At 46.3% G+C, this 27,395-nt stretch overlaps 1 protein-coding gene across 1 annotated transcript; it reads left to right on the forward strand.

Annotated features, from left to right (window-relative positions):
• Positions 1–11,228: 11,228 nt before the first annotated feature.
• LOC116039112 lies at positions 11,229–15,106 on the forward strand. Its single transcript, XM_031283887.1, has 5 exons — positions 11,229–11,707; positions 12,044–12,800; positions 12,902–12,979; positions 14,793–14,840; positions 14,986–15,106. The coding sequence occupies exons 2-5, from the start codon at positions 12,067–12,069 to the stop codon at positions 15,104–15,106; spliced, it is 981 nt and encodes a 326-aa protein (XP_031139747.1). The 5' UTR covers positions 11,229–11,707; positions 12,044–12,066.
• Positions 15,107–27,395: the final 12,289 nt, after the last annotated feature.

Below are 27,395 nucleotides of genomic sequence, written 5' to 3' on the forward strand. Positions count from 1 at the left end.
GTGACAGGGACTTTGTCTTCTTTTGTTACCGTTGTACATCATTTACATCATGGTAGTATTTCAGATCTGACTCATCATAGTCCATGAGCCAGGGGGGTTGATCGGTATCATCGGGGGGACAAATGCTATCATTGGTTTTTGGCAAGGTATACACCCCTAGTACTAGAAAAATCACGTCAGCAGTGCAGGGGGGATAGCGAAATCACTTTTTTTCAGCTCATGAAGGTACTAACCCCCTAAGATAAATTCTGTTTTTGAAATCTGGTGTATATCTGGTTTAGGCTCATGGTAAGATAAATTCCGTTTTTGAAATCTGGTGTATATCTGGTTTAGGCTCATGGTAGGGATATTGTCAATATTCTATAATATGGTGCTGGTATCGTTGGAAAGGGGACCTTTTAGGCTTTCATTTAAGCCCAGTACTGAATCTGTCTGACAAACACAGAGGTCACATGACTTCTTTAAACCAGAAATAACACATTTTCTCACAATTTCCGCCTAAACTGTATGCTTTCTTTTATCCCTGGGGCATGAAGGAACAGGCGAGTAGATCCAGGACAGCTTCAGGTGCTGGCTGGCCTTCCATCCAGTACAGCACCAACTGTTCACCTTCCTCCTCTGTCTCTATCTTCCATCCTCTGCCAACAGGGCTTGGCACTTGTGGGTCCTTTTCTTCCGAAATGGGTTTCCTCAAGAGGGTGGCTGGCGTCTCCCTTATAGAGGAGACACACTAGCCTGATAATCGGCTGTCGGACAGTCTGGTGAGGTCGGTGACTCAAGTCTGTTCGGTGTGTCCCGTGGCGTCGGCCGTCCGAGGAGCCATCGCCCTTCATTTGGGCCGACCTGACATGCTCAGTCAGAGACAGGGCAGTCGGGACTCACCCGGAAATGGGGAGCAGATGAGCCTCTCAAAATCTGATGAAAATCTTTTAAACTGACCTTTGTCAATCTGAAAGCCAGATTCAGAAACTGCACGGCCTATTTCTCGCTTAAAATGTTTTCAGAACCACGTTTCGCTGAACTATTTTAGTACAATATGAGATCGTATTCTGAACAAGCCGCCATGACAGTCTGGTGAATTTCCGGAGAAAAAAGAACCATGTGACGTGTTCATCCAATCAGCTGCCAGTTTTCATTTTCTGGGAAATAATCAGACTGTTAATGGAAACAATACAGTGCAGCGCCGCCTGCTGCTATGGAGACGTATTAAGTTTCGCGCACGCGCAGAGCGTACGCTCAAGTTGGCGTCGCCTCAGTGTGTTCTGAGGCACTTTTTGGACCTCAGGGACCAGACTGATCAGTCCGACTGGCTTTTCTGCCGACGGTCGGCCCGTCTGGTTGGTGTGTCAGGGCCTTTAGAGTTATGGTGAGAAGCACAGTCATTCGTGAGGAGCTTGGAGTAGAGCTGCTGCTCCTTCGCGTGAAAAGGAGCCAGTTGAGGTGGTTCGGGCATCTGGTAAGGATGCCCCCTGGGCGCCTCCCTAGGGAGGTGTTCCAGGCACGTCCAGCTGGGAGGAGGCCTCGGGGAAGACCCAGGACTAAGTGGAGGGATTATATCTCCAACCTGGCCTGGGAACGCCTCGGGATCCCCCAGTCAGAGCTGGTTAATGTGGCTCAGGAAAGGGAAGTTTGGGGTCCCCTGCTGGAGCTGCTCCCCCCACGACCCAATACCGGATAAGCGGACGAAGATGGATGGATGGATGGATGGACAGAAATACATAAGAAATGTACCTAGCATAATTCATCTTATCGTATGCAAAGCACCATGGGATCATGGTTCTTATAACGTGGAGGTGCAACTCCCAGTCCCCCCTCACGAGACGCACGCAGAAGGCCAAGTACTACATCCTCTACCATGTCAATGTATGTCATCCAGAATGGAGAGAAACATTGTTGTGATGGAGGTGTTCTAGAAAGTCTGCCCACAGTGTTATCAGCTCAGCTGAGAGTGGACTTTGCAGCAGATTGGTCATCTTTTCTTGGTTCAGGTCACTGGTCATGTCTTTCACATGGCGGGTTTCCGACGCCTGACCCCTTTTCAGAAATCGCTCAGCTGGGAGCGCTCTTAGAGGGCGAAGCCTATACGAAATAGAACCCACCATCACAGTAACTAAAAAGAAAATCACAAGGGTAGTGATGTAAACATTATAGGTTAATGAACAATTGTGTTGAAAAAAAGAAAGAAAAGGTTTGTTACTTGACATTATTTAAACCCAACCCATCATAACAAAAGCTTAACCTGATGTCACTTACATCCTCTTGGAAATGTTGGAACATGTCCAACTGATAAGCTAGCTTGCCTGCACTGTAGCAGTTACTGTTACTGTTATACTGTTTAAGCTATCTAGCCTGCTAGATGGCTAGCCTACAAAAACACCAAGCTTACATTAGCTACTGTTACAGGTACAGCTATAGGTATAATCTCCCTCTGTCTATTCCCCATCAATTCACAAGCACAAGAGAAAAGGTATTTTGTACTTACATTTAATACCCCTGGAACTCATTGGAAGTTGGTTGAAGATGGCATAGTTGGTAGTGTTGTTGTTGTCAACTGAACCAACGAGCTTTTCACAAAACTGACAAAACCGTGCATGAGCTACTTTCTGACATTCTAACTGAAAGTGGGTGAATATCAAAATACATGATAGAAACATTTTGTTAAACCACTTACAAGTGTTATGTTGACAGCACTATTGAAACAATTACTTTTTATTACAACTGTACATGAATAAATAGGCCATTTGGCCCTGGACTAATAGGGTATTCTATTTGTCCATTCCATTTTGAAGACGTGTGCTGGCTGCACAAGTCTAATTTAAGGCTCTCACAGATAAATAGTATGGGTATATTGTACATTTTCTGAATCATCAGAGTGCCTCGAGTATTGAAGTTGCTGAGTTTTGTGTCCCTGGTGTTCTTTCATGCCCCAGGGATAAAAGAAAGCATACAGTTTAGGCGGAAATTGTGAGAAAATGTGTGTTATTTCTGGTTTAAAGAAGTCATGTGACATCTGTGTTTGGCAGACAGATTCAGTACTGGGCTTAAATGAAAGCCTAAAAGGTCACCTTTCCAACGATACCAAGCACCATATTATAGAATATTGACAATATCCCTATCATGAGCCTAAACCAGATATACACCAGATTTCAAAAACAGAATTTATCTTAGGGGGTTAGTTACTTCATGAGCTGTAAAAAAGTGATTTCGCTACCACCCCTGCACTGCTATCGTGATTTTTCTAGTACTAGGGGTGTATACCTTGCCAAAAATCACTATGAGACTTTGTCCCCCCAGATGATACCGATGGCCCAAATTTGGGGTCCTGGCTCATGGACTATCAGGTTGTATTATTATGTTGCTCAGACAGATTGCACAATAAGAAAGTAAACTGAAGATAGCCTGCAGACAAACAGATTCACAAAAGCATCACTGTAAAGATTTTGTCTTAGCATGGCCCCAGACTGTGTCAGTCATAACTCTGCTGTATTGTTCTCATTGTTTAGGTAATCCTGTAAACTGATCTTTACAGCTGGCCGCCCCTGTTATCAACACCAAACCACAGAGGTTTAGATAACCTAGTTACATGTGTATATAAGGGTTAAGGTTAGGGGAAGATCAAGAAAACCCCGTCGCCAAAGGCGGCGAGGTTTTAATTGCACAAACCACTGGCAGAAATCAGAAACCCGGGGAGGCCCCCCCGCCCCCCATCAGGGCCCCTCAGTACAAAAGTACTTATCACTGTAGAATCCTGTGTCCGGTTAGGTTTAGGGCTGAGAGGTAGGGGTCCAGACAAAACAAAGGTTATGGTTAGGTGTGTTCGGATCCCACAGACCTCCCCACGCGTCAGGGTTAGGGTTAGGATTAAGATAAAGAGGGATGCGGTGACTTACACATTGCACCGGGCCCTAAATGCACAAACTACAAACAGCACACCAAAACACCAGGGCTCCCCCGTCCCCCATTGAAGCCCCCTTACACACACTGGCAAATAAAATATATATATTTTTTTGTAAATATCAAAATTGAGCTTATTTTCATCCAACAGGATCTTAACTGCTCTATGTGGCAAGTGAGGTAAGTGGAATGATTTCTGTAAACAAACAATAATACATCACCCACTCATCATTCATATAAGAGATATGTATATGAATATGTGTGTATTTATATAATACTATTAGCACATATATTATAATTAATAATTATTATTATTATAATAGTGAGCTCTCAGGTATATAATATATATTTATTTCACTCCTTTTACCTATTAGAATATCTCTTTTCACAGGAATTGGATCACCAGTCTCTCTCCAAGCGATCCTTCTCCCTCAGCTCTCCATCCCCGGGGAAGCAGGTAGGTGGTGGGCCCCGCCTGGGCCTTGTAGACATCGGGGTAGCTGGGGTTAGCATGCTGGCAGTAGCCGTTAGCATGCTGGAGGATGGTGTGGCCCCGCAGTAGGCCGCAGCCGCGGCCGCTGCTTTGATGTCGGTCCATCCAGGCGCATCGGGACCCTCTCATTACGGGGGCATGCTGGTATCGGTGTGGGTGGACCCTTACCGGTGGGCTCGCAGGCTCCAGTCGTCTCCCATGGCTGTGATTGCGGCTGGGGAAAGGCAAGCCGCCATCTTGGTACGCCGCCGCCATGTTCAGTCCAATGCAGACATTTAAATGGTGTAAAAAACACTTTAAAAGAATAAAAAGGACTCCAAAAAATAGAGCATGATGGTCTTTTGTAGTCTCGTATCTTTATTAAGCAACGTTTCGGCCAAACTAGGCCTTCATCAGGCTTATATTTCTACTCACAGTGTCATAATTCTCCATGCAACAAGCAGCGCGGGCAGACAAGAGTGAAGAGCAGCATTCTCCGTTCTCAGACCGGAAGTGAAAACTTTCCATAATGACCATTCTACATGAGTAATTCCTCTATCCTTTCAGAATAAAAGCCAAAATTTTGAAGATGGTGCACAAAGCATTATGGGAAATGGTTGACCTTTTGTGCTGCATCTTTAGAACGGAAGGTGCTAGAGCGATGAAACTTTGACCTACCCCCCCATTTTCAATGATGGGCTTTCCTACAGTACCACCCGCTTGTCTCTACGACCTTTCGGTTCCGAGCTACGTCACTTTTTTTAGTCAAAATGTCTGTATCTCCTGAAAGGAAGGTCGTAGAGACTCGGGGACAAGTTCTGCGTGTTCAGCGTGGTCGAATTATGTCAGGCGGCGCCCATTCCCAAGTGTGTAGGATGTACCGTTCTGGAGTTATAAGCGAAAACGTTGGCGCCATAGACTTTAATTGTAGGTTTTTTTGTGAAAATTTGACCGTTTTTCTCAGAAAATGTTCCTCCAGGACATCTTTAGGAGCGCATTTCTGGTCATTTGGAGTCGTTTGGTAGCTATTTGTAGTGTAACGTTTTGTTTACATAATTCCGATCAATACAACTTTCTGGAGTCCTTCAGTGCATATGCTGATCTTCCCAGAAAATGTAAATAGGGGATAAATGTCACTATTGAGAGTGTGTGTGTGTGTGTGTGTCTGAGAGTGTGTGTGTCTGCACATGTGTGTGTTAGGTTAAGATAAAGAGGGTCTCGGTGCTTTAGCACGCACTACGGAAAACAGTCAAAACACCAAGACCCCCACTGTTTCTCATCAAAGCCCCCCACTGTTGTCTAGTTCTCATGTTTGTAATTACATTTATAGAATTAGAATGCCACTTGTTTTTATAATATGTATATAGAAAACCATTCAAGAGGTCAGTGGCAAATGTCAACACTAGTTCAGACTCTGTTAGGGGTCAGAGGTCAGTGACTCAGTTCTCATGTTTGTAATTATATTTATAGCATCAGAATGTCACTTGTTGTTACAACATGTAAATAGAACAGAGGGTCAGAGGTCAGTGACTCATGTTTGAGGTCAGAAATAACAATAGGGGCCAATTGTGGTTAAGGTTAGGGGTCAGAGGTCATGGTTAGGGTTAAAATTAGGGATAAGGGATGAATGTCGACGTTGGTACTGTAGTGGAAAAAATTATGTTTAAGCATGATTCTTTATATTTTTGTCTTATTTCTGTTTTAATTTGTCTCATAATGCTGAAGGTTTTTTCTTCTCTTATTCTCACATATTGAAAGTAAGAGTCACCAAGTCTGGGAACGTAATATGTACGCTGAACAGATAGGGACTACAAGGTCACCTTAAACTGTCTGTTATTTCTGCCTGGATAGTTGAGACTTCTCACATAGTTGAGATAAAGGGATGTCTAAACTTTGGGGTTGAAAGTGGTACAGAGGGGAAGAAGTGAGGTGGCTCCTGCATGTCTGACTATGTTTGATTGTAGAAATGTGTGAGTCATGTTTAGAAAGAGGGGCATGCCTTGTCTATCTCACTGAAGATGCATATATACTGTGTGCTTTCTCTCATTCGTTGAATACACTTTCCCACTGTGCTGTTGTACTTGTGAAACCATGTTCCTATATTTATAAATATAAATAAATACTCAAAGACTAAACTTTGGATTCATTCTCAGTAACTTAGTTTAATTTCTTGTGTTTCTAATCTACCCTCCTGCTGTTAACAAGAAAAACTTCCACCACAGTACTGTGCCGATTGGCTTTTCATCGCATGCGCTGATGCAGCCTGCCTGCCTGTGTGTGTGTGTGTGTGCGTGCGTGAGTGTGTGTCTGTGTGTGTGTGTGTGTGTGTGTGTGTGTGTGTGTCTGTGTGTGCGTGCGTTCCTGCATACCTGCCGTTACATTTTGCCACCTCCCGACTGTCGTCGAAGTAGCTTCAATCTACAAGTGTGGTCTCTTCGACGGCGCGCGACCAGCATGTGAAAAAAGGGAAAAAAAAACAAACAACCTGAAGTAGCAAGTGTGCACTCTGTGTGTGCAGTAGAATGAGCATCAAACTAATGTCAGCCTTATACTTTTTTGCAGAAAACACATTGATTCTGGCGTATCTGTAAAGGATTTGAAGAAGCGCGGATTAGGCCTGCCGTGAGTGGAGAGAAGCAGGAATACACTCCTTAGCGTTGTGCAGAGATATACCCTTTGCAGCGGCCCAGTGCCGACCGCATCCGTACACTCCCTTTCGGCTGCCCTTCATGTCTCTCAAGGGAGACTCAATTGGCCGCACGTCTAAGGTTGATTCAAGGAATTGTTTTTTTCAGCCTGCCATGAAGCATGGGAGAAGCAGAAATTAATCTTCGCAGCAGCCGCGCTGACTGCGTCTCCACGTTCGTTTTGGGCTGCATTCGTCAGCTTTGTTTATGTTGTGATTTTGTTGTTCTGCACATTTTACCCCTGAGCTAGCAATACTCTGACTCATTAGGTTGCGTTTTGTGTGAGCGGTGTGTCTGCACCTTTCTGCATACCTGCCGTGAAACGCTCACGACTATCCTCGTCACGTCCTCAATCCAAAAGTCGCGTGGCGTCAACCACGGAGCGACAAGCCCTGAAAGTAAAAACATAACATTACATTAGTGTGCGTGTGTGTGTGTGTTTGTGTGTGTGTGTGTGCGCGTGCGACAGGTGTGTTTCTGTGTGTGTATGTGGGTGTTTATGTAGGTGCTAGAGCAATGAAACTTTGACCTACCCCCCGCATTTTCAATGATGGGCATTCCTACGGTACCACCCACTTGTCTCTACGACATTTCGGTTCCGAGCTACATCACTTTTCTTAGTCGAAACGTCTCTATCTCCTGAACGGAAGGCCGTAGAGACTCAGTGACAAGTTCTGCGTGTTCAGCGTGGTCGAATTATGTCAGGCGGCACCCGTTCCCAAGGGTGTAGGACGTACCGTTCTGGAGTTATAAGCGGAAATGTTCACGCCATAGACTTTAATTGTAGGTTTTTTTGTGAAAATTTGACCGTTTTTCTCAGAAAATGTTCCTCCAGGACATCTTTAGGAGCGCATTTCTGATCATTTGGAGTCGTTTGGTAGCTATTTGTAGTGTAACTTTTTGTTTATATAATTCTGATCAATACATGTTTCTGGAGTCCTTCAGTGCATATGCTGATCTTCCCAGAAAATGTAAATAGGGGATAAATGTCACTATTGAGTGTGTGTGTGTGTGTGTGTGTGTGTGTGTGTGTGTGTGTGTGTGTGTGTGTGTGTGTGTGTCTGTGTGTGTGTGTGTGTTTTAGGTTAAGATAAAGAGGGTCTCGGTGCTTTAGGACGCAATACGGAAAACAGTCAAAACACCAAGACCCCCACTGTTTTTCATCAAAGCCCCCCACTGTTGTCTAGTTCTCATGTTTGTAATTACATTTATAGAATTAGAATGCCACTTGTGATAATATGTATAAAGAAAACCATTCAAGAGGTCAGTAGCAAATGTCAACACTAGTTCAGATACTGTTAGGGGTCAGAGGTCAGTGACTCATGTTGGAGGTCAGAAGTAACAATAGGGGCCAAATGTGGTTAAGGTTAGGGGTCAGAGGTCATGGTTAGGGTTAAAATTAGGGATAAGGTATCTCCCTGAGGTGAAATGAGTCTGACTTAACAGGACGTTTCGTTTTTAGAGCAGACGGAAAAAGAGTCCCAACATGGCTTAAATTCCCAGCCCAAATATAGCCAAAGAATAGCTTTAATTGGACGTTTAAGCCTTTAATTTTGAGATCCTGGATCGGAATGGTCCGATATTGGCCAGTGACAGACCGGGAAGTGTAAGGTATCACCCTGAGGTGAAATGAGTCTGACTTAACCCTTATGTTGTCCATCGGGTGACAATGACCCGTTCAGTTTAGTTGACTTTTTGTATTGGCCTGGCGTTGCGCTTCGGGTCTCTGTGACCCATACGTTACTCGATGGTATATCTCCGCTACCGCAGCGCTGGCCTTCGGGTCACTATGACCCATACGTTATTCTATGGTATTTCTCCACTGCCGCGGCTCTGGCCTTCGGGTCACTGTGACCCGTACGTTATTCCATGGCATTTCTCCACGGCCGAGGCTCTGGCCTTCGGGTCTCTTTGACCCATACGTTATTCCATGGTATTTCTCCCTGGCCTTCGGGTCTCTGTGACCCTGGCCAGTATTCAGTGGTATTTCTCCACTTGAGCAGCTCTGGCCTTCGGGTCACTGTGACCCACGCGTTATTCCGTGGTATTTCTCCACTACCGCAGCTCCGGCCTTCGGGTCTCTCTGACCCATACGTTATTCGCTGGTATTTCTCCACTTGAGCAGCTCTGGCCTTTGGGTCACTGTGACCCTGGCCAGTATTCCATGGTATTGCTCTCCACTACCGCAGCGCTGGCCTTCGGGTCACTGTGACCCTGGCCAGTATTCCATGGTATTGCTCTCCACTTCCGCAGCTCTGGCCTTCGGGTCTCTCTGACCCATGCGTTATTCGCTGGTATTTCTCCACTTGAGCAGCGCTGGCCTTCGGGTCACTGTGACCCTGGCCAGTATTCCATGGTATTGCTCTCCACTTCCGCAGCTCTGGCCTTCGGGTCTCTCTGACCCATGCGTTATTCGCTGGTATTTCTCCACTACCGCAGCTCTGGCCTTCGGGTCACTGTGACCCTGGCCACTATTCCATGGCATTTCTCCACTACCGCAGCTCTGGCCTTCGGGTCACTGTGACCCTGGCCAGTATTCAGTGATATTTCTCCACGGCTGCCACGGCTCTGGCCTTCGGATTCTATGTGGCCACTATTCCATGGTATTTCTCCACTACCACTGCTCTGGCCTTCGGGTCACTGTGACCCTGGCCAGTATTCAATGGTATTGCTCCTCTACCGCAGTGCTGGCCTTCGGGTCACTGTGACCCTGGCCAGTATTCAATGGTATTTCTCCACTACCGCGGCTCTGGCCTTCGGGTCTATGTGACCCATTCCATGGTATTTCTCCACTACCACTGCTCTGGCCTTCGGGTCTATGTGACCCGTACATTATTCCGTGGTATTTCTCCACTACCGCAGCTCTGGCCTTCGGGTCACAGTGACCCATTCCATGGTATTTGTCTACTACCGCGGCTCTGGCCTTCGGGTGTCTGTGACCCATTCCATGGTATTCGGGGGACCCTGGCCTGGCTTGTAGTAGTAAAACAGACAGGGTGAGGCAAAGCGGAAAGAAACAAACCTCGTTCTCGTCCTACTAAACACTTTTATTACACACACACACACACACACACACAAATGTATATACATATACATGTATATTGTACAGATTTTGTCTTCTTCGTTTTCTTCTTCTGGACCTTTGTACTCTTTATACTCGGTTCAGCAGCCGGTTGCGACGCCGGCATGGCCCGCTGTGTGACTCTAAATTTGGAGCTGCATCGGGTTATCGCCCACGTGGCACGCAATGGCCCCCAAGTGGAAAATTTAGTAGTAGCAGAAGAAGAAGAAGAAGAAGAAGAAGAAGAAGAAGAAAAAGAAGACGACCACAGTGACAGCGACAGCGACTCCGACTCCGACTCTGACTCCGAATGGTCATCCGGCGGGTGTGCGTCAGAAGAGGACCGAGACAAACACGATGACGGAGAAAGAGACCGCCACGACGCTGACGAGCACGACCACGACCACGACCACGACGCAGGAGAAGACGAGTACGACGACGCCGACGACCGAGGCGAACGAGGAGAAGAACGAGGGGAAGAACGAGGAGAAGAACGAGGAGAAGAACGAGGGGCAAACGCGGCACAGGCTGGTGGACGGCAAAGGGGAGATGAAAACAGAGAGGGCGAAGACGCCGACGACGCCGACGACGGCAACGGCGACGGCGACGGCGAGCAGGACGACGAACGAGGAGAAGAACAAGGGGCAAACGTGGCACAGGCTGGTGGATGGCAAAGGGGAGATGAAGACAGAGAGGGCGACGGCGGCGACGACTACGGCGAGCAGGACGAGGAACGAGGAGAAGAACGAGGGGCAAACGCGCCACAGGAGGGTGGACGGCAAAGGGGAGATGACGACAACGAGGGCCACGACGACGAGGAGCAGGATGTGGAACAAGACGATGAGGACGAGGAGGACGGGGAGGAGGAGGAGAGCGAAAGGTTTGCGTCGAGAGACGGCGAGATCGAATGGTCCTCCACGACGTATCATCCCCATCGCCCTGGACCTCGTCGCCGCCGTCGTGCCGAATATGAAGAGGACGAGGAACAACAACTGGACGACGGCGACGACGGCAACGACCAAGACCAAGACCAAGACCAAGACCAACGTGACCGAGACCAAGACGAACGACACGACCAAGACGAACGGCAACAACAAGACCCGGCCAGACGCGCCACCGCTCCGCAGAGCCCAGGACCCACAGAGTACGCGGCAACACGCGTCCGCGATATACTCTCCGCTTTCGAGCTGTTTGTCACGCGGCACATACAAGAGATCGTGGTGACCGCCACGAACATCGAGGGCCTAAGGAAGTGCGGCAACGGCTGGAAACTGATGGACGCCACGGACCTGCGCGGCTACATCGGGCTGCTGCTCCTCGCCGGCGTGTACAGGTCCCGAAACGAGGCCCTGGAGAGCCTGTGGCACGAGGAGAGCGGCAGGGCCATTTTCCGCGCCACGATGCCGCTCAAGCGCTTCCACGCGTTCTCGCGACTGCTGCGATTCGACGACCGCGAGACGAGAGCCGCCAGATGAGCCGCGGACAAACTGGCGGCCATACGAGACGTGTGGGACGCCTGGGTGCGGCGGCTGCCTCGCCTCTACAACCCGGGCCCCGACGTGACCGTGGACGAGCAGCTGGTTCCCTTTCGAGGTGGGTATTTATCACCGCAGCTATTTTCATTATCGTCGTATCGCGACAGCCGTGGCACAATTGTCTCGTCTTTTTCTTGGTCTTTTTCCAGCTCGCCGTTTACAATGCTTTTGTGTGTGTGTGCGCATGCGGATGTTTCTAAACATTTTGTTCTTTTCTCGTGTGCTTGTATTCTCATCTATAATTTCTATCTCATTCTTGTTCTTCACCTTCCCTCCTTCCCCCCTTCTTTGTCTTCCTCCGAGTTCTTTTTCCGTGTCTTTCTCATTCTCACTCTTTGACGACACGTCCAACACCTCCAACGCCAACGACGACGACAACGACAACGACAACAAGGTCGATGCTCCTTCCGCCAGTACATGCCCAGCAAGCCCGCCAGGTACGGACTCAAGTCCTGGGTGGCCTGCGACGCCGCGTCCAGCTACGCGTGGAACATGCAGATGTACACGGGCAAGTCGGCGAGCGGCGGGCCCGAGAGGAATCTGGGCGCGCGCGTGGTGCTGGACGTGACCAAGGGCCTGCGGGGTCCGCGCAACGTGACGTGCGACAACTTTTTCACCTCCTACGAGCTGGCCCGGCGGCTGCTCATCGAGAGGCGCCTCACCGTGGTGGGCACGATGCGCAAAAACAAGCCCGAGCTGCCGCGCGCCTTGCTCAACACCAAGGGCCGTGCGCTCTTCTCGTCCAGGTTCGCCTTCACGCCCACCGTCACTCTGGTGTCCTACGTGCCCAAGAGGCACAAGAACGTGCTGCTGCTGAGCACGCTGCACACGGGGAAGGCGCGCGTCCGCGCCACCAGGGACGCCAAGCCCGACATCATCCTGCACTACAACAGCACCAAGGGCGGCGTGGACAACCTGGACAAGCTCGTCGGCACGTACAGCTGCCGCAGGAAGACGACGCGCTGGCCCCTCGCCGTGTTCCACAACATCCTCGACGTGTCCGCCTACAACGCCTTTGTGCTCTGGCGAGAGCTCAGGCCCCAGTGGATGCGCGGCAAGCTCTACAGGAGGTGCGTGTTCCTGGAGCAGCTGGGCAGGGCGCTCGTGACTCCGCTCATCGAGAGACGCTCGCGTCTCCCTCGCACGGAAGCGTTAGGAGTGAAATAAATGAATTCTGCTGCCGAAGGCAGCAGAATTACATGCACAAACCATGGACCTACACTAATTCCCAACTATCCTATCTCTCATTCAGACCATTGGGCACATGTGTACCCAGTCTAGTGATCCAGGATCTTTCAATTCTCCTGCGCTGCTTCACCGTCCAGGCTGGGTTGGACTCCAGAATAGTGGCTCTGAGATTGGCCCAGCCGTGATCAACGAAATGTTGGACTAGAGGGATATGTAAATTTTTATGTTTATTAATATTATATCTGTGCTGTGTGAATCTAGTTAGCATGGTATTTCCTGATTCACCAACATATTGCTTGAACACTGTAGGCATCTTATTAAATAAATGATATTTTTCTGGTGAACAGTGTTCTTTTGGGTTTCAAAAACCTCTTTGGTGTTCTGGTTTTGTACCATCCTGTATCTTCTAAAAAAATCCCCCTGTGATCTGGTCCTGTGTGCCTGTAAAGGCCTAAGTTTAGCTCTCACCAGAATATCTCTCAGGTTGTAGTTTTTTCTAAAAGCTGCAATCAGCTTGTAATCTTTTAGAAAAACTGTGTTACCTCCAGCAGAAATAAAATTTCTTTTTAATTGTCTGACAAATTTGACATTTTGTGGAGAATAAGTGATTATAATTGGTAGAATAGAGTCGAGACAAATGGGTTTGACTTGGGTAAATGTCCTCAATGCCCGACGCAGCATGGTGTACGTGTAGCCCCTGGTGAGAAGTGAGGAAAATAAGATTTTAACTGCAGCCTTAAAGTCTTCCTCCCTGGTGCAGATTCTTTTAAATCTCAATAGCTGAGATTTAACTAGCCCCGCAAAGGTGTGCTTCGGGTGATGACTGGACCTGTACAGTAGGGCATGTGTATCTGTCTCTTTAAAAAAAACTCGGATATCCAGTCTGTGTGTGGCAGGGAAGTCGGTGCCTTTGAAGGTGGTGGTGTCGAGGAAGTCCATGGAGTCGGGGCTAATTGTGGATTTTAATTTGATGGACTGCCTGTGGTTGTTCAAGGTAAGCATAAATTGATCAAAGTCCTCTTTGGAATGCTGCCAAATACCCCAAATATCATCTAAATAGCGAAAATAATATAGCGTTTTTTTCTGGCAGGATGCCAGAGCGCTTTCCTCCCAGGCTGCCATGTGGATGTTTGCGTACGAGGGGGCGAACTTTTTACCCATAGCCGTCCCATGAATTTGTAAAAAATATTGGCCGTCAAATTCAAAATCATTTTTGGTCAGGTTAATTTCGAGAAGTTGGAGGATTTCTTTGTCGGGCCTTTTGCTGTCTGGGTATTTTTGGAATGCGTTTTTGACCGCTAAGAGACCCTCAGAGGCCTGGATGTTGGTGTAGAGACTGTCCACATCCAGAGAGAACAAAAAGGATGCTGGCGGTACTACAATATTTTTGACTTTCTCCACAAAATCATAGGTGTCCTTAATATAACTGGGGTGTAACGTGGACAGAGGATTTAAATAAAAATCTATGAATTCTGCTGTAAAATACGTTTCACTCTCACAGTCAGAGACGATCGGGCGTCCAGGGGGGATGCAGTAAGGGAGGCTCCAGGACTCCTTCTTTTTATGGTTTTTGGGCAGTAAGTAAAATCGTCTCATTCTGGGTTCTTTATTTCCCTGGAGGTAAGTTTTTTGTTTCTGATTGATAAATTTCTTATCATACAAAGTTGAAAGAATTTTGTCCACTAATGGTATGGTGTCTTTATATATGGGTCTGTCTAATTTTGCATAATATTTTTGGTCATTTAATTGTCTGTATCCCTCCCAAAGATAATCCTTCCTGTCCATGAGCACCACCGAGCTCCCTTTGTCTGCAGGTTTAATCACAATCTCATTGTTTTCACTCAATTGATTAAGTGCTTCAATTTCAAATTCACTCAAATTGGGTTTGTTCCATCCTATTCTATAGTGCTTTTGAAAAAATTCAGTATCAGATTGTGTTAAATTTGTGATTTCAGGTGGAAGTTGTGCAGCAGAGGGAACCCAGGTGGATTTCGGGATAAAAGGTAAGTGGACAGAATCAGGTTTGTTAGCATAATAAACAGACAGGGTTAGGAATGAAATAAATGAATTCTGCTGCCGAAGGCAGCAGAATTACATGCACAAACCATGGACCTACACTAATTCCCAACTATCCTATCTCTCATTCAGACCATTGGGCACATGTGTACCCAGTCTAGTGATCCAGGATCTTTCAATTCTCCTGCGCTGCTTCACCGTCCAGGCTGGGTTGGACTCCAGAATAGTGGCTCTGAGATTGGCCCAGCCGTGATCAACGAAATGTTGGACTAGAGGGATATGTAAATTTTTATGTTTATTAATATTATATCTGTGCTGTGTGAATCTAGTTAGCATGGTATTTCCTGATTCACCAACATATTGCTTTGAACACTGTAGGCATCTTATTAAATAAATGATATTTTTCTGGTGAACAGTAGTGTTCTTTTGGGTTTCAAAAACCTCTTTGGTGTTCTGGTTTTGTACCATCCTGTACCTTCTAAAGAAATCCCCCTGTGATCTGGTCCTGTGTGCCTGTAAAGGCCTGAGTTTAGCTTTCACTAGAATATCTCTCAGGTTGTAGTTTTTCTAAAAGCTGCAATCAGCTTGTAATCTTTTAGAAAAACTGTGTTACCTCCAGCAGAAATAAAATTTCTTTTTAATTGTCTGACAAATTTGACATTTTGTGGAGAATAAGTGATTATAATTGGTAAAATAGAGTCGAGACAAATGGGTTTGACTTGGGTAAATGTCCTCAATGCCCGACGCAGCATGGTGTACGTGTAGCCCCTGGTGAGAAGTGAGGAAAATAAGATTTTAACTGCAGCCTTAAAGTCTTCCTCCCTGGTGCAGATTCTTTTAAATCTCAATAACTGAGATTTAACTAGCCCCGCAAAGGTGTGCTTCGGGTGATGACTGGACCTGTACAGTAGGGCATGTGTATCTGTCTCTTTAAAAAAAACTCGGATATCCAGTTTGTGTGTGGCAGGGAAGTCGGTGCCTTTGAAGGTGGTGGTGTCGAGGAAGTCCATGGAGTCGGGGCTAATTGTGGATTTTAATTTGATGGACTGCCTGTGGTTGTTCAAGGTAAGCATAAATTGATCAAAGTCCTCTTTGGAATGCTGCCAAATACCCCAAATATCATCTAAATAGCGAAAATAATATAGCGTTTTTTTCTGGCAGGATGCCAGAGCGCTTTCCTCCCAGGCTGCCATGTGGATGTTTGCGTACGAGGGGGCGAACTTTTTACCCATAGCCGTCCCATGAATTTGTAAAAAATATTGGCCGTCAAATTCAAAATCATTTTTGGTCAGGTTAATTTCGAGAAGTTGGAGGATTTCTTTGTCGGGCCTTTTGCTGTCTGGGTATTTTTGGAATGCGTTTTTGACCGCTAAGAGACCCTCAGAGGCCTGGATGTTGGTGTAGAGACTGTCCACATCCAGAGAGAACAAAAAGGATGTTGGCGGTACTATAATATTTTTGACTTTCTCCACAAAATCATAGGTGTCCTTAATATAACTGGGGTGTAACGTGGACAGAGGATTTAAATAAAAATCTATGAATTCTGCTGTAAAATACGTTTCACTCTCACAGTCAGAGACGATCGGGCGTCCAGGGGGGATGCAGTAAGGGAGGCTCCAGGACTCCTTCTTTTTATGGATTTTGGGCAGTAAGTAAAATCGTCTCATTCTGGGTTCTTTATTTCCCTGGAGGTAAGTTTTTTGTTTCTGATTGATAAATTTCTTATCATACAAAGTTGAAAGAATTTTGTCCACTAATGGTATGGTGTCTTTATATATGGGTCTGTCTAATTTTGCATAATATTTTTGGTCATTTAATTGTCTGTATCCCTCCCAAAGATAATCCTTCCTGTCCATGAGCACCACCGAGCTCCCTTTGTCTGCAGGTTTAATCACAATCTCATTGTTTTCACTCAATTGATTAAGTGCTTCAATTTCAAATTCACTCAAATTGGGTTTGTTCCATCCTATTCTATAGTGCTTTTGAAAAAATTCAGTATCAGATTGTGTTAAATTTGTGATTTCAGGTGGAAGTTGTGCAGCAGAGGGAACCCAGGTGGATTTCGGGATAAAAGGTAAGTGGATAGAATCAGGTTTGTTAGCATAATAAACAGACAGTTTCAACTTTCTGTGATAATTCTGTAAGTCCATTCTGGTTTGGTCTTTTAGGCACTTGTGACCAGTCCTGTGTAAGGAAGGAATGAAGGGTTAGGGGAAATTAAAGAAAGTCTCACAGCCGAAGGCTGTGAGACCTTAATGCACAAACCACTAATCAGGAGCAAAAGTCCAGGACATCCCCGCCCCTCCTCGAGGCCCCCGAACTCACACACCAATGGATCTCGAAATGTTTAGTTGTTAAGATGTATATGAGAGCACATGGATTGTGACCAGTCCTGTGTAAGGAAGAATAAAGGTTAACCCTTTTATTCAACAGTGAAGTCTTGCTGCTGTAAAGCGAAGATTTCACCATAATTAATTACGTTTTATTCCCTGCTTTCTCTCTTAGACTTACAGGGCGCCTGTTGTTTAAATTCTCGATCCCAGTGCTGGACATGTACTCACCGGTCCTGTTTTTTACCATGAATGAGGTCCTTCTCAGGTAAATTTATTCCCTGGCGATTGAGGAATGGAGCGTGATTGGCCCTGGATGTGTTTGGTTTCCGAGCCCCAAGATTGTTTGCTGTTCATTGGGTGGGAGTGACCTGTAGAATTGATTTGGGGCAAAAATTAGTGCATCAGGGAAGGCTTTTTCAAGCCATATGGACACCATTGTCCAGATACTGTGGGATGGTGACAGTTTGGGATTGTTGGACTGCTGTTGATGCCAAAGGAAAGGGGTCATTTCTATTGCTACATTGTGAGACGGTTTTGGCCAAAATTCCGCGTTCCAAGCGTTGTGCAAAGTGCGACCTGAAAGCTGTCCACTTGGACGTGGTTTTGTGAGAAAGGTGGCATCCGGGAGAGGTTTTCATCCCCTATAAGAAGCCACTTCTTCTTAGGCCCATTTGACCCAAAGCAACATTACTGGTTGGTCCACTGCTCATAGTCGTAAGGGTCTGTTCTCTGCAGATTGTTGGGGCAGGTGGGATGACACTCGGCGGGTGCAAAGGAGAGTTTGCTTCTGTACCTGGAGTTTATGTTAATGTAGCCCATGCTGCTCCCATTGTTGGATACAGGGGTAGAGATGTGGTTCCCTCTGTATTCCTCGGTTCGTTTGCAGGTCTGGAAGTTTTGCAGGTGGAGGGCCTTTGTTGCTGTGGCTGTTCCAGTACGGTTATCACCGGTGAGAGGGAATGAGGTATTGGGAGAAATGGGAGGGAATGTGGTAGGAAAGCGGAAGGAACAGTGGAAGAATGGGAAGGGTCTTAATAGAGGGAGGAGATAAGAGGAGGGGGGGAGGAGCGGAGGAACACTGGAGAGGGTCTGCATGTAAAGAATCAGTTCTCCCTCTTCTGAAGTCTTCCCGCTGCTGTTCGTGTGTTTCTCCACAGGTTGGTTCTGGGCGCTTCCCCAGCGGTAGGAGTTCCTTTGCACCATTCCTGCAGGGAGCTGTGTGGTGTCAGCTGCCTCTGTTCTCTGGGCAGTTCGGAGTGTTTCCCCGTGTGACCTCTGGTGGGTCCCCGGATACTGGTTGAGTGGTGTGTTGGTAAGGCTTGACCCAAAAACGTCATGGCAGCCCTCAATGTCGCCTCTAACATACAGGGTACGTGGTCCAGCGCTGAGCAGGATGGACCCGGAGGAGGAGGAGGAGGCGACGAGCAGAAGAGCAGAGGGAGCAGGTGTTGCTGGGATGTTTTACCTCGTCTGTATCCAGTGTGGTGGTGGAGGGAGCTGCATTCTTCTGTGGCAGGTAAAGTGCGTCTGTGTCCTTCCTGTTGGGGCCTTGCGGTAGGGTTGTCCCTGTGGCTGCTACCAGTCTGTCAAACACTGTGTCTAAAGTATGCTGCGTGCTAGTTTCTTGCCGAATGGCTGCGAGACCAATCACTGCATTCCAAGTTTTTCACTCCAGTTCCAGCATTAAGTTGCTGTTTTAAGGTCTGGAGTTTATCCTCCATGCGTACCCTATAATGGTCACCCAGACTAGCAGGTGTGTGCTGCCAAATTCTGTGCATTACCTTCAATAATATGTTGATTGTGTTATTAAGTCAGCAGTTTGATGAGGTGCTGGAGTTGTTGATCACCTGGCAATGGCCGGATAGGTGTAACAGTAGAGGTGACATTTTTTAGGTGATCCCAGCCTTAATAATCTTATGGATAACTTTAGTTCTGATGTCAAGTCGGAGTCATCATAATTGTTTTGTTTTTGTTGCTCCGTGTCAGGAAGCGACAACCCTTCCTCCCGTTGATTCCCCTCGCTCCAGGTTCGGGAACGTTTGTCCTGTGGCTGCCCGCCACCCGCTGGTGTCTGGGGCCGCTGCCATCATCCGCTGTGGGGATCCTCGCGCGCGGAGCTCTTTATATTGTTTCGCGGTCCTTTGAGACGGCCGTTGTTCCTTCCTTGCTCTGGTGGGTGTTGTTTGTTGTTGTAAAGGAATTCGGCCCTGGTTATTCCCTCTAATTCCTTGTATTAGATCGCCGTTTATCTTTGAAATAGGCGTATTCGTGGGCGCCTGATTCCCCGTTCCGCTTCGGCGTAGGAGGAGCGCCGTAAGATGCTGACTTCGGATAAAGGAAGGCTGTCTGTTCCGAGGGTACAGTGTTTTCTTTTCTGGTCTCCTCGTTTTTGTACGAACCTCTTGCCATCCTTCATCATCAGCGTTGACCCGCCATCCTGAAGTCGAGCCGAATGGCCGTGAGGAAAACAAACTAAAACTAAAACTATACACTGAAAACTACTCTTACAAAAATAGAGACGTTATGGATAAGAGAAACTTTATTTCAGTGATCGACGCGTTTCGGCATGAATAAATGCCTTTTTCAAGCCGAAATAAATCACACTTTTCTCTCATCTGATCCTCTCACACAGTCCAGCAGCGTACGGCAGCATGAATGAAAAAAGCCGGAAAAGCGAGCAGGTCTCAACATCCTGAATCCATTGAAACCCAGTGATTCCCAGGGCCAATATATCGCTGAGGCGATAACATTGGGTGTGTATGGGATAGAGTCCGCCCCAGCCTGATGTAAAATTAGAAGGAAAATATGTAACGTGTTCGAAAAGAACTTAAATTACATTTTAAATTAATTCACTCACCAGTCTCTTCAAATTGATTAGAAAGATATCGAATATCTTAAGAACGGTATTTCAAGACCCTTACAGGTTTTAAATTGAGTTTTAATGTGAGGTAAAATAGCACATTTGAATCTAACACATAATTCTTTTTTTGATTTTTTTACAGTAGGCACGAGACTCAGCATCAGTCAGATAAGGTGGGAGCCGTTAGGTTCCAAATAGGTTAAGGTAGTGTAAGAATAACAGTAAGGCATATATCTTGAAATTATTTCCAATCCAATTGTTTGCGGTTTAGGCAATATTCCCTGTAATGTGTTACCTGGGGCTGGAATGGTGTTGAGATTAGGCAAAAGCTTTTTTCAAATCTCCCCAAAATACGTGTTATGGTTAGGGTAATAATCCTCAAGTATAGCCCATGAATTCTCAGGAAATCAGGATGTTGTGTCCTGCTCTGCTCTAACACTAGACCTGAAAACAAAAAGTTGGGACCAATAACCTCACTGAGAACATCTATTAAATACCTGTGCAAATGTATCATAAATAACAACAACAACAACAATCTCTGAGTATGATGAACATGTGGCTAAATATGTCTCCTGTAGCCATATAATATAATCCTTACCTCAAAGGACAGTCCACAGACATGAACAAGTGGTATATGTTATCCAAATCAACATAAGAATGGTTCAATGAATTCTATAACATTAACTATCCCACCACATGGGAGAAAGATTAAAACAGGAAAAGAATTTCCAAAGTAATGTTTTTGGTTTAAAAATTGACTCCCTATGCATAGGAGTTCTCTATTTGTAACATATATCTCGAGTTCAATTAAGAATCATATTAAGCAATATTGTAAATATATATATATACATACACACCGATAAGTATCTAACACACAGCCACGTACCTATTTACTTATAGTCCCTTTATGAATCCATTAATCAAATGTTCTATTATTATTCTATTTTATGTGTTCTTTTGTGTCCCATAAGTAAGTCTAACTGAGATGGAGATCTGTCATAGAAGAGATAAGAGGGTCAAGCTTCAGTCCAGTAGGGCGCGGTTAGGAATGAAATAAATGAATTCTGCTGCCTGAAGGCAGCAGAAGTACATGCACAACCATGGACCTACACTGATTCCCAACTATCGCTATCTCTCATTCAGACCATTGGCACATGTGTACACCCAGTCTATGATCCAGGATCTTTCATTCTCCTGCGCTGCTTCACCGTCCAGGCTTGGTTGGACTCCCGAATAGGGCTCGAATTGGCCCCAGCCGGATCACGAAGGTTGTAATAGAGGGATATGTAAATTTTTATGTTTATTCAATATTATATCTGTGCTTTGTGAACTATTTAACATGTATTTCCTGATTCCCAACATCTTGCGTGGAGAACACTGTAGTCATCTTATTAAATAAATGAGATTTTTCTGGGGAAGCAGTAGTGTTCTTTTTGGGGTTTCAAAACCTCTTTGGTGTTCTGGTTTGTGTACCATCCTGTACATTGCTAAGTAAGAAATACCCCCTGTTATCTGGTCCTGTTTGCCTGTGTCCTGAGTTTAGCTCTCCACAGAATAATCTCGCAGGTTGTAGTTTTATTTCTAAAAGCTGTCATCGCTTGAATCTTTTAGAAAAACGGTGTTACCCTCCAGCAAAAATACAATTCTTTTTAATTGTCTGACCACTTTGACATTTTGTGGGGAATAATTGATTATAATTGGTAAAATAGAGTCGAGACAATGGTTTGACTTGGAATGTCCTCAATGCCCGACGCAGCTGTACTGTAGCCCCTGTTGAGAATGCGGAAAATAAGATTTACTGCCGCCCTTAAAGGTCTTCCTCGGTGCAGATTCTTTTAAAGCTCAATAACTGAGATTTAACTAGCCCCGCCAAGGTGTGCCTTCGGTGATGACTGGACCTTACGTATGGCATGTGCTATCTGTCCTCTAAAAAAACCTCGGAATATCCATTTGTGTGTGCATGAGGAAAGTTCGGTGCCTTTGAGGTGGTGGTGTCCGAGAAGTCTGGAGTCGGGCTAATTGGTGATTTTTAATTTGATGGACCCCTGCCTGTGGTTGTTCAAGGAAGCATGACTTGATCAAGTCCTCTTGGAATGCTGCCAAATCACCCAATCCTCTAAATGCTCAATAATATATGCGGTTTTTTTTCTGGCAGATGGCCATAGCGCTTTCCCCCCTCCCGCGGCCATGTGGGAGTTTATCTCGTACTAGGCGAACTTTTTTACCCTATCCCGGCCGCATGATGTGTAAAAATATTGGCCGTCAAATTGCAATCATTTTTTGGTCAGGTTAATTTCCGAAATTTGGAGGAGTTTCTTTGTCTGGCCTTTTGCTGTCTGGGTATTTTTGGAATGCGTTTTGCCGCTAGAGACCCTCAAGGCCTTGGATGTTGGTGTAAGAGACTGTCCCATCCAGAGAGAACAAAACTTACGGGCGTACTATAATATTTTTTGGACTTTCTCCACAAAATCATAGGTGTCCTTTAATATAACTGGGGTGTACGTGACAAGGATTGAAATAAAAATCATGAATTTTTTTTTCTATTCCTGCTGTGAACAATCCGTTTCCACTCCCAGTCAGAACATCGGATGCGTGCCAGGGTGATGCAGTAAGGAGGCTCCAGGACGCCTTCTTTTTATGGATTTTGGCCATTAAGTAAAATCGTCTCATTCTGGTTCTTTGATTCTGAGGTAATTTTTGTTTCTGGATTTGATAAATTGTCTTATTCATACAAGGTTGAAAGCAGTTTGTCCACTAATGGTATGGGGTCTTTATATAGTCTGCTAATTTGCATATTATTTTTTGGTCTTAATTGTCTGTATCCTCCCAAAGATATTCCTTCCTGTTCCATGAGCAGGCAACCGCGCGCGCTTTGTCTGCAGGTTTAATCACATCTCATTGTTTCACTGCATGGATTAGTGCTTCAATTTCAAATTCACTCAACTTGGGTTGTTCCATCGCTATGCGAGATGCTTTGACAAAAATTCAGTATCCTAGATTGTGTGTCAATTTGTGATTTCCGTGGAAAGTTGTCCGAGCAGAGGACCCTGTGATTTCGGATAAAGGTGAAGTGGACAGACTCGGTTTGTTAGCATCATAAACAGCCAGTTTCACACTTTCGTGTGCTATACTTCTGTAAGGCCATTCTGGTTTTGTGGTCTTTCAGTCCCTCTGTGACCAGTCCTGTGTACGGAGGATGAAGGTTAACCCTTTATTCAACGTGACAGTCCTGTGCTGCTGTAGCTGAAGGATTTGCCATAGAGTATTACGTTTATTTCGCCTGCTTCATCCTCTTAGACGTTACAGGGACATCCTGTTTACAACATGCTCGATCCTTGGCCTGAACATGTCCTGCACCGTCTGTTGGTGACCAGTGAATGAGGTCCTTCTCAGGGTAAAGTTATTCCTGGCGAGTGTCGACTGGACATGAGCCGTGTGGCCTGGCATGTGGTTGTTCAGAGCCAAAGATTGATTCTGTTACTCTGATGGAGTGACCTGGAGAAATGCTTTGGGGCACACAAAATAGTGCGCATCAGGGGAAGGCTTTTCAGCCCATATGACAGCATTGTCCAGCTTGTGGGGTGGTGACAGAGTTTGGGAGTGTGGATCTGCTGTGTGATGCCAAAGAGTGATCGTACCTTTCTACCATTGTGGAGACTGTGTTTTGGCCAAAATAGCTGCAGACGTGTGCAAAAGTGGCAGCCTGGCAACTGTCCCTTGACGTGTGTTTGGGAGAAAGGTGCATCCTGGCGAGGTTTGAATCCCCTATATAACCACTTCTCTTATCTCCAGGTGACCAACCAGACATTTTCTGTTGGTCTGCTGCTCATGCCTGAAGGGGCTGTTCTACAGGAGTTTTGTTAGGGGCAGGTGGGATCGACACTCTGCCGTGGTGCCAAGGAGAGTTCGCTCCTGTACCTGGAGTATTAGGTAAGGCCCATCTTTCCCAGTGTTGATACATGGGTAGAAGGATGTGGTGTCCCTCTGTTTCTCTGGCGTTGCAGGTCTGAAGTTATGCGTGGGGCCCTTTGTTGCTGTGGCTGTTCCGACTGGTACTCACCTCTCCGCCTTTTGTGTAGACTGGACTGAGTGAGTTGGGAGAAGCAGAGCGGGGAGCGTCAGAGGAGCGAGACGAAGATGGGCAGGTCTATCATAGAGGTAGGAGATCCGACGTTGCCCTCGTGCGGTGGCAGGCGGTCCTCGAGGGAGAACAGCTGGAGAGCGGTCTGCATGTGAAGAATCAGTTCTCCCTGCGTCTGAAGTCTGCTGCTGTTCGGGTGTCCCGTCTCCACCGGTTGTTCTGGTGCAGCTGTCCCCAGCGTAGGAGTCCTTTGGCACATCCTGCATGTGAGCTGTGTGGGTGTCAGCTGCCGGCCTGGTCTGGCATGGTCTGGTGTTTCCCACGGTGTGATCCTCTGGGCTCCCCGGTCTCGGGTTGAGGTGGGTTGGATAGCTTGAGCCAAAAAGGCTGTCTGCAGCACTCACTGTCGCCTTCTAACAGACAGGTACGTGGCCGCGACTGCGTCAGGATGGAGCAGAGGAGAGAGGATGAGGGAGCGAGCAGGAAGAGCAGAGGAGTCAGTGGTTGCTGGGATTTACCTCGTCTGTCTCCAGTGGGTGGTGGAGGGAGCTGCATCCTCTGTGTCAGGTTAAGTCTGAGTCTGTGTTCACTCTCCTGTGTGCTTGTCTGAGTGGTGTCCCGTGGCTGCTAGCCCCATCTGTCAAACACCGTGTCTATGTGCTGCGTGCTGATTTCGTGCCGACATGGCTGCGAGACCAAGCAGCTGCAATACTCACAGTTTTTTCTCCAGTCCCAGCATTAGTGTTGGTTTTAGGATCATGAGAGTTATACCTCCTGCTAGCCCTATCATGCGCTCACCAGATCTAGACAGGTTGTGTGCGGCCAATTCCGCATACCTTCAATAATAGTCGTTGATTGTGTTATAGAGTCAGCAGGTTTGATGGAGGTGATGAGGTTGTGAGTCACCTGCAATGGCCGGGTGTAACAGAGAGGTGACATTTTTTAGTGATGCCCGCAGCCTAATACGCTTATGGACTACTTTAGTTCTGATGATAAAGTCTGAGTCATCAGAGTGTTTTTTTGTGGCTCCGTGGCATGAGAGCGAACAACACCTTCCTCTCCCGTGATTCCCCTCTCTCCCGTTTCGGGCACGTGTCCTTAGTGCGCCGCCCGCCACCCGCTGTGTCTGGGCCGCTTCGCCATCTGCCGGTCCCTGGTGGATCCTCGCGCGGAGCTCGCGTTTTATATTTGGGGCGGTGTCGGCGTCCTAGGAGACGGCCGTGTGTGCCTGTCCTGTGCTCGGGTGGTGTTTAGTGTTGTGTAAAGGAAATGTCGGCCTGGTTATTTTTCCTCTATAGTTCCTTTAGTTAGATCTCTCCCGTTTGTATACTATTGAAATAGCGTAGTCGTGGCGCTGATTTCCCCGGCCGCTTCGCGTAGGAGACGACGTCCGGAGAGCTGCTGACGGCGGGATGAAGGAGATGCTGTCTGTTCCGGGGTACCATGTGTTTTAATGTTTCTGTCTGCCCTCGTTTGTCAACTCACCTCTTGCCAGCCTTCAATCATCCCGGCGTTGACGCGCATCCTGACTGGCGAGCGAATGCCGTAGGAAAACAAAACTAAAACTTAAAAACTCATAACTGAAACTATCTCGTATGAGAGACTGATGGTAAATCCAGGAAGCAACTGTATTTCAGATGAGCGACGCGTTTCGGCCTATATGGAAATGCTTTTTCAAGCTCCAAATAATCACAATGTCTCCTCAATCTGATTACGCTCACACAGTTCAGTCCAGCGACTGCAGAAGGACATGAAAAAGCCGGGAAAGCGAGCAGTGTATGAAACATCCTGAATCAGTGAACCCTTTGGATTCCAGTGCCATGATATCGCTGGCAGTCCGATACCATTGGTTGTGTATGGGGAGTGTGAGGGCGCTGCCCCAAGCCTGACTGTAAACGTAAGAGGCAAAATATGTAATGTTTGGTCGAAAAGAACTTAATTACATTTAAATTAACTTCCTCGCACAGCTCTCGTACAATTGAAATTACACGATATCGAACTATACACAAGAGTCTATAAAAACGACCCTTAAATGGTGTTAAACTTGAGGTTTTAAGGTGAGGTACTAATATCACTATGCGATTCTTTCTAACAATAAACTCTTTCTTTTGTTTGATTTTTTGTTACAGGGCAAGGATACTCAGCATCTAGTCAGATAAGGTGGTATCGTTAGGGTTTCCAAATAGGTAAGTAAGTGAAATACAGTACGGCCTAATTCCTTGAAATGTATGTACCAATCCATTGTTGGTTTAGGCATAGTCCTGTATATGTGTTCCTGGCTGAATGGTTGAATTAGGCAGAGAAGCTTTCAATATGACCCCAAAATAACGTTATGGTGGTAAGGATCTCAGTCAGAGCCCCATGCACTCGTCCGGATCCGGATGTGTGTGTCCCCTGCTCTGCTCTAACAATAGACTGAAAACAAAAGTGTGGAGAGCCCATAATCCATCACCTGAAGAACCATCTATGAAATACATGATGCAAAGTGATCATACATACCCCACACCACATCTCTGAATATGAATGAACATGTGCGAATATGTACTCCTGTACCATATAACTGATACTGCCCGTACACATCGAAGTAACGTCCACAGTACACTGGAACCAGTGTATTATGTGATCAAAAGCACCTAAATGGTCATCATGATAATGTCGTATATAACAATTAAATATTCCCACACATGGAGAAGATGAAAAAGGACAAATGATTTCAAAGTATGTGTTTTGGTTAAAAGTGAGCTCCATATGCCTAGGAGTCGCCTATCTGTGTAACATATATCTCTATTCCTGTAAGAATCTACTGTAAGCATATGTGTAAAGATAGATATACATCACTACACACTATATATACACACCACGTACTATTGTAATTAGAGTCCCTTATGAAGTCCAATTAATGCCAATTGTATCTAGTAACGATTCTATTTATATGTGTTCTTTGTGTCCCATAATATAAGGATAACTGAGATGGAGATCTGTCATAGCAGCGAGGAAGAGGGGACAGCTTCAGTCGCAGACGGGCGTGGTTAGTAATGCAATCAATGATTCTGCTGCCGAAGGCAGCAGAATTACATGCCAGACCATGGCCTACACTACATTCCAACTATCCTCTCTCCTTCAGACCATTGGTCACGTGTGTACCCAGTCTAGTGATCCGGATCTTTCATTCTCTGCGCTGCTTCACCGTCCAGGCTGGGTTGGACTCCAGAATAGTGGCTCTGAGATTGCCCGCCGTGATCACGAAATGTTGTGACTAGAGGGATAT

The sequence above is a fragment of the Sander lucioperca genome, chromosome 12 (assembly GCF_008315115.2).
Source record: "Sander lucioperca isolate FBNREF2018 chromosome 12, SLUC_FBN_1.2, whole genome shotgun sequence".
Classification (NCBI taxonomy): Eukaryota; Metazoa; Chordata; class Actinopteri; order Perciformes; family Percidae; genus Sander; species Sander lucioperca.

Excerpts from the sequence above, each read along its gene's own strand:
- LOC116039112 (XM_031283887.1), top strand. The coding sequence starts at position 12,067 with ATGCCCAGCAAGCCCGCCAGGTACGGACTCAAGTCCTGGGTGGCCTGC. Across the intron at positions 12,980-14,792 it reads TGCTTCACCGTCCAGGCTGG|GTGGAAGTTGTGCAGCAGAG; the intron begins GTTGGACTCCAG and ends TTGTGATTTCAG. Across the intron at positions 14,841-14,985 it reads GGTGGATTTCGGGATAAAAG|ACCATTGGGCACATGTGTAC; the intron begins GTAAGTGGACAG and ends TCTCTCATTCAG.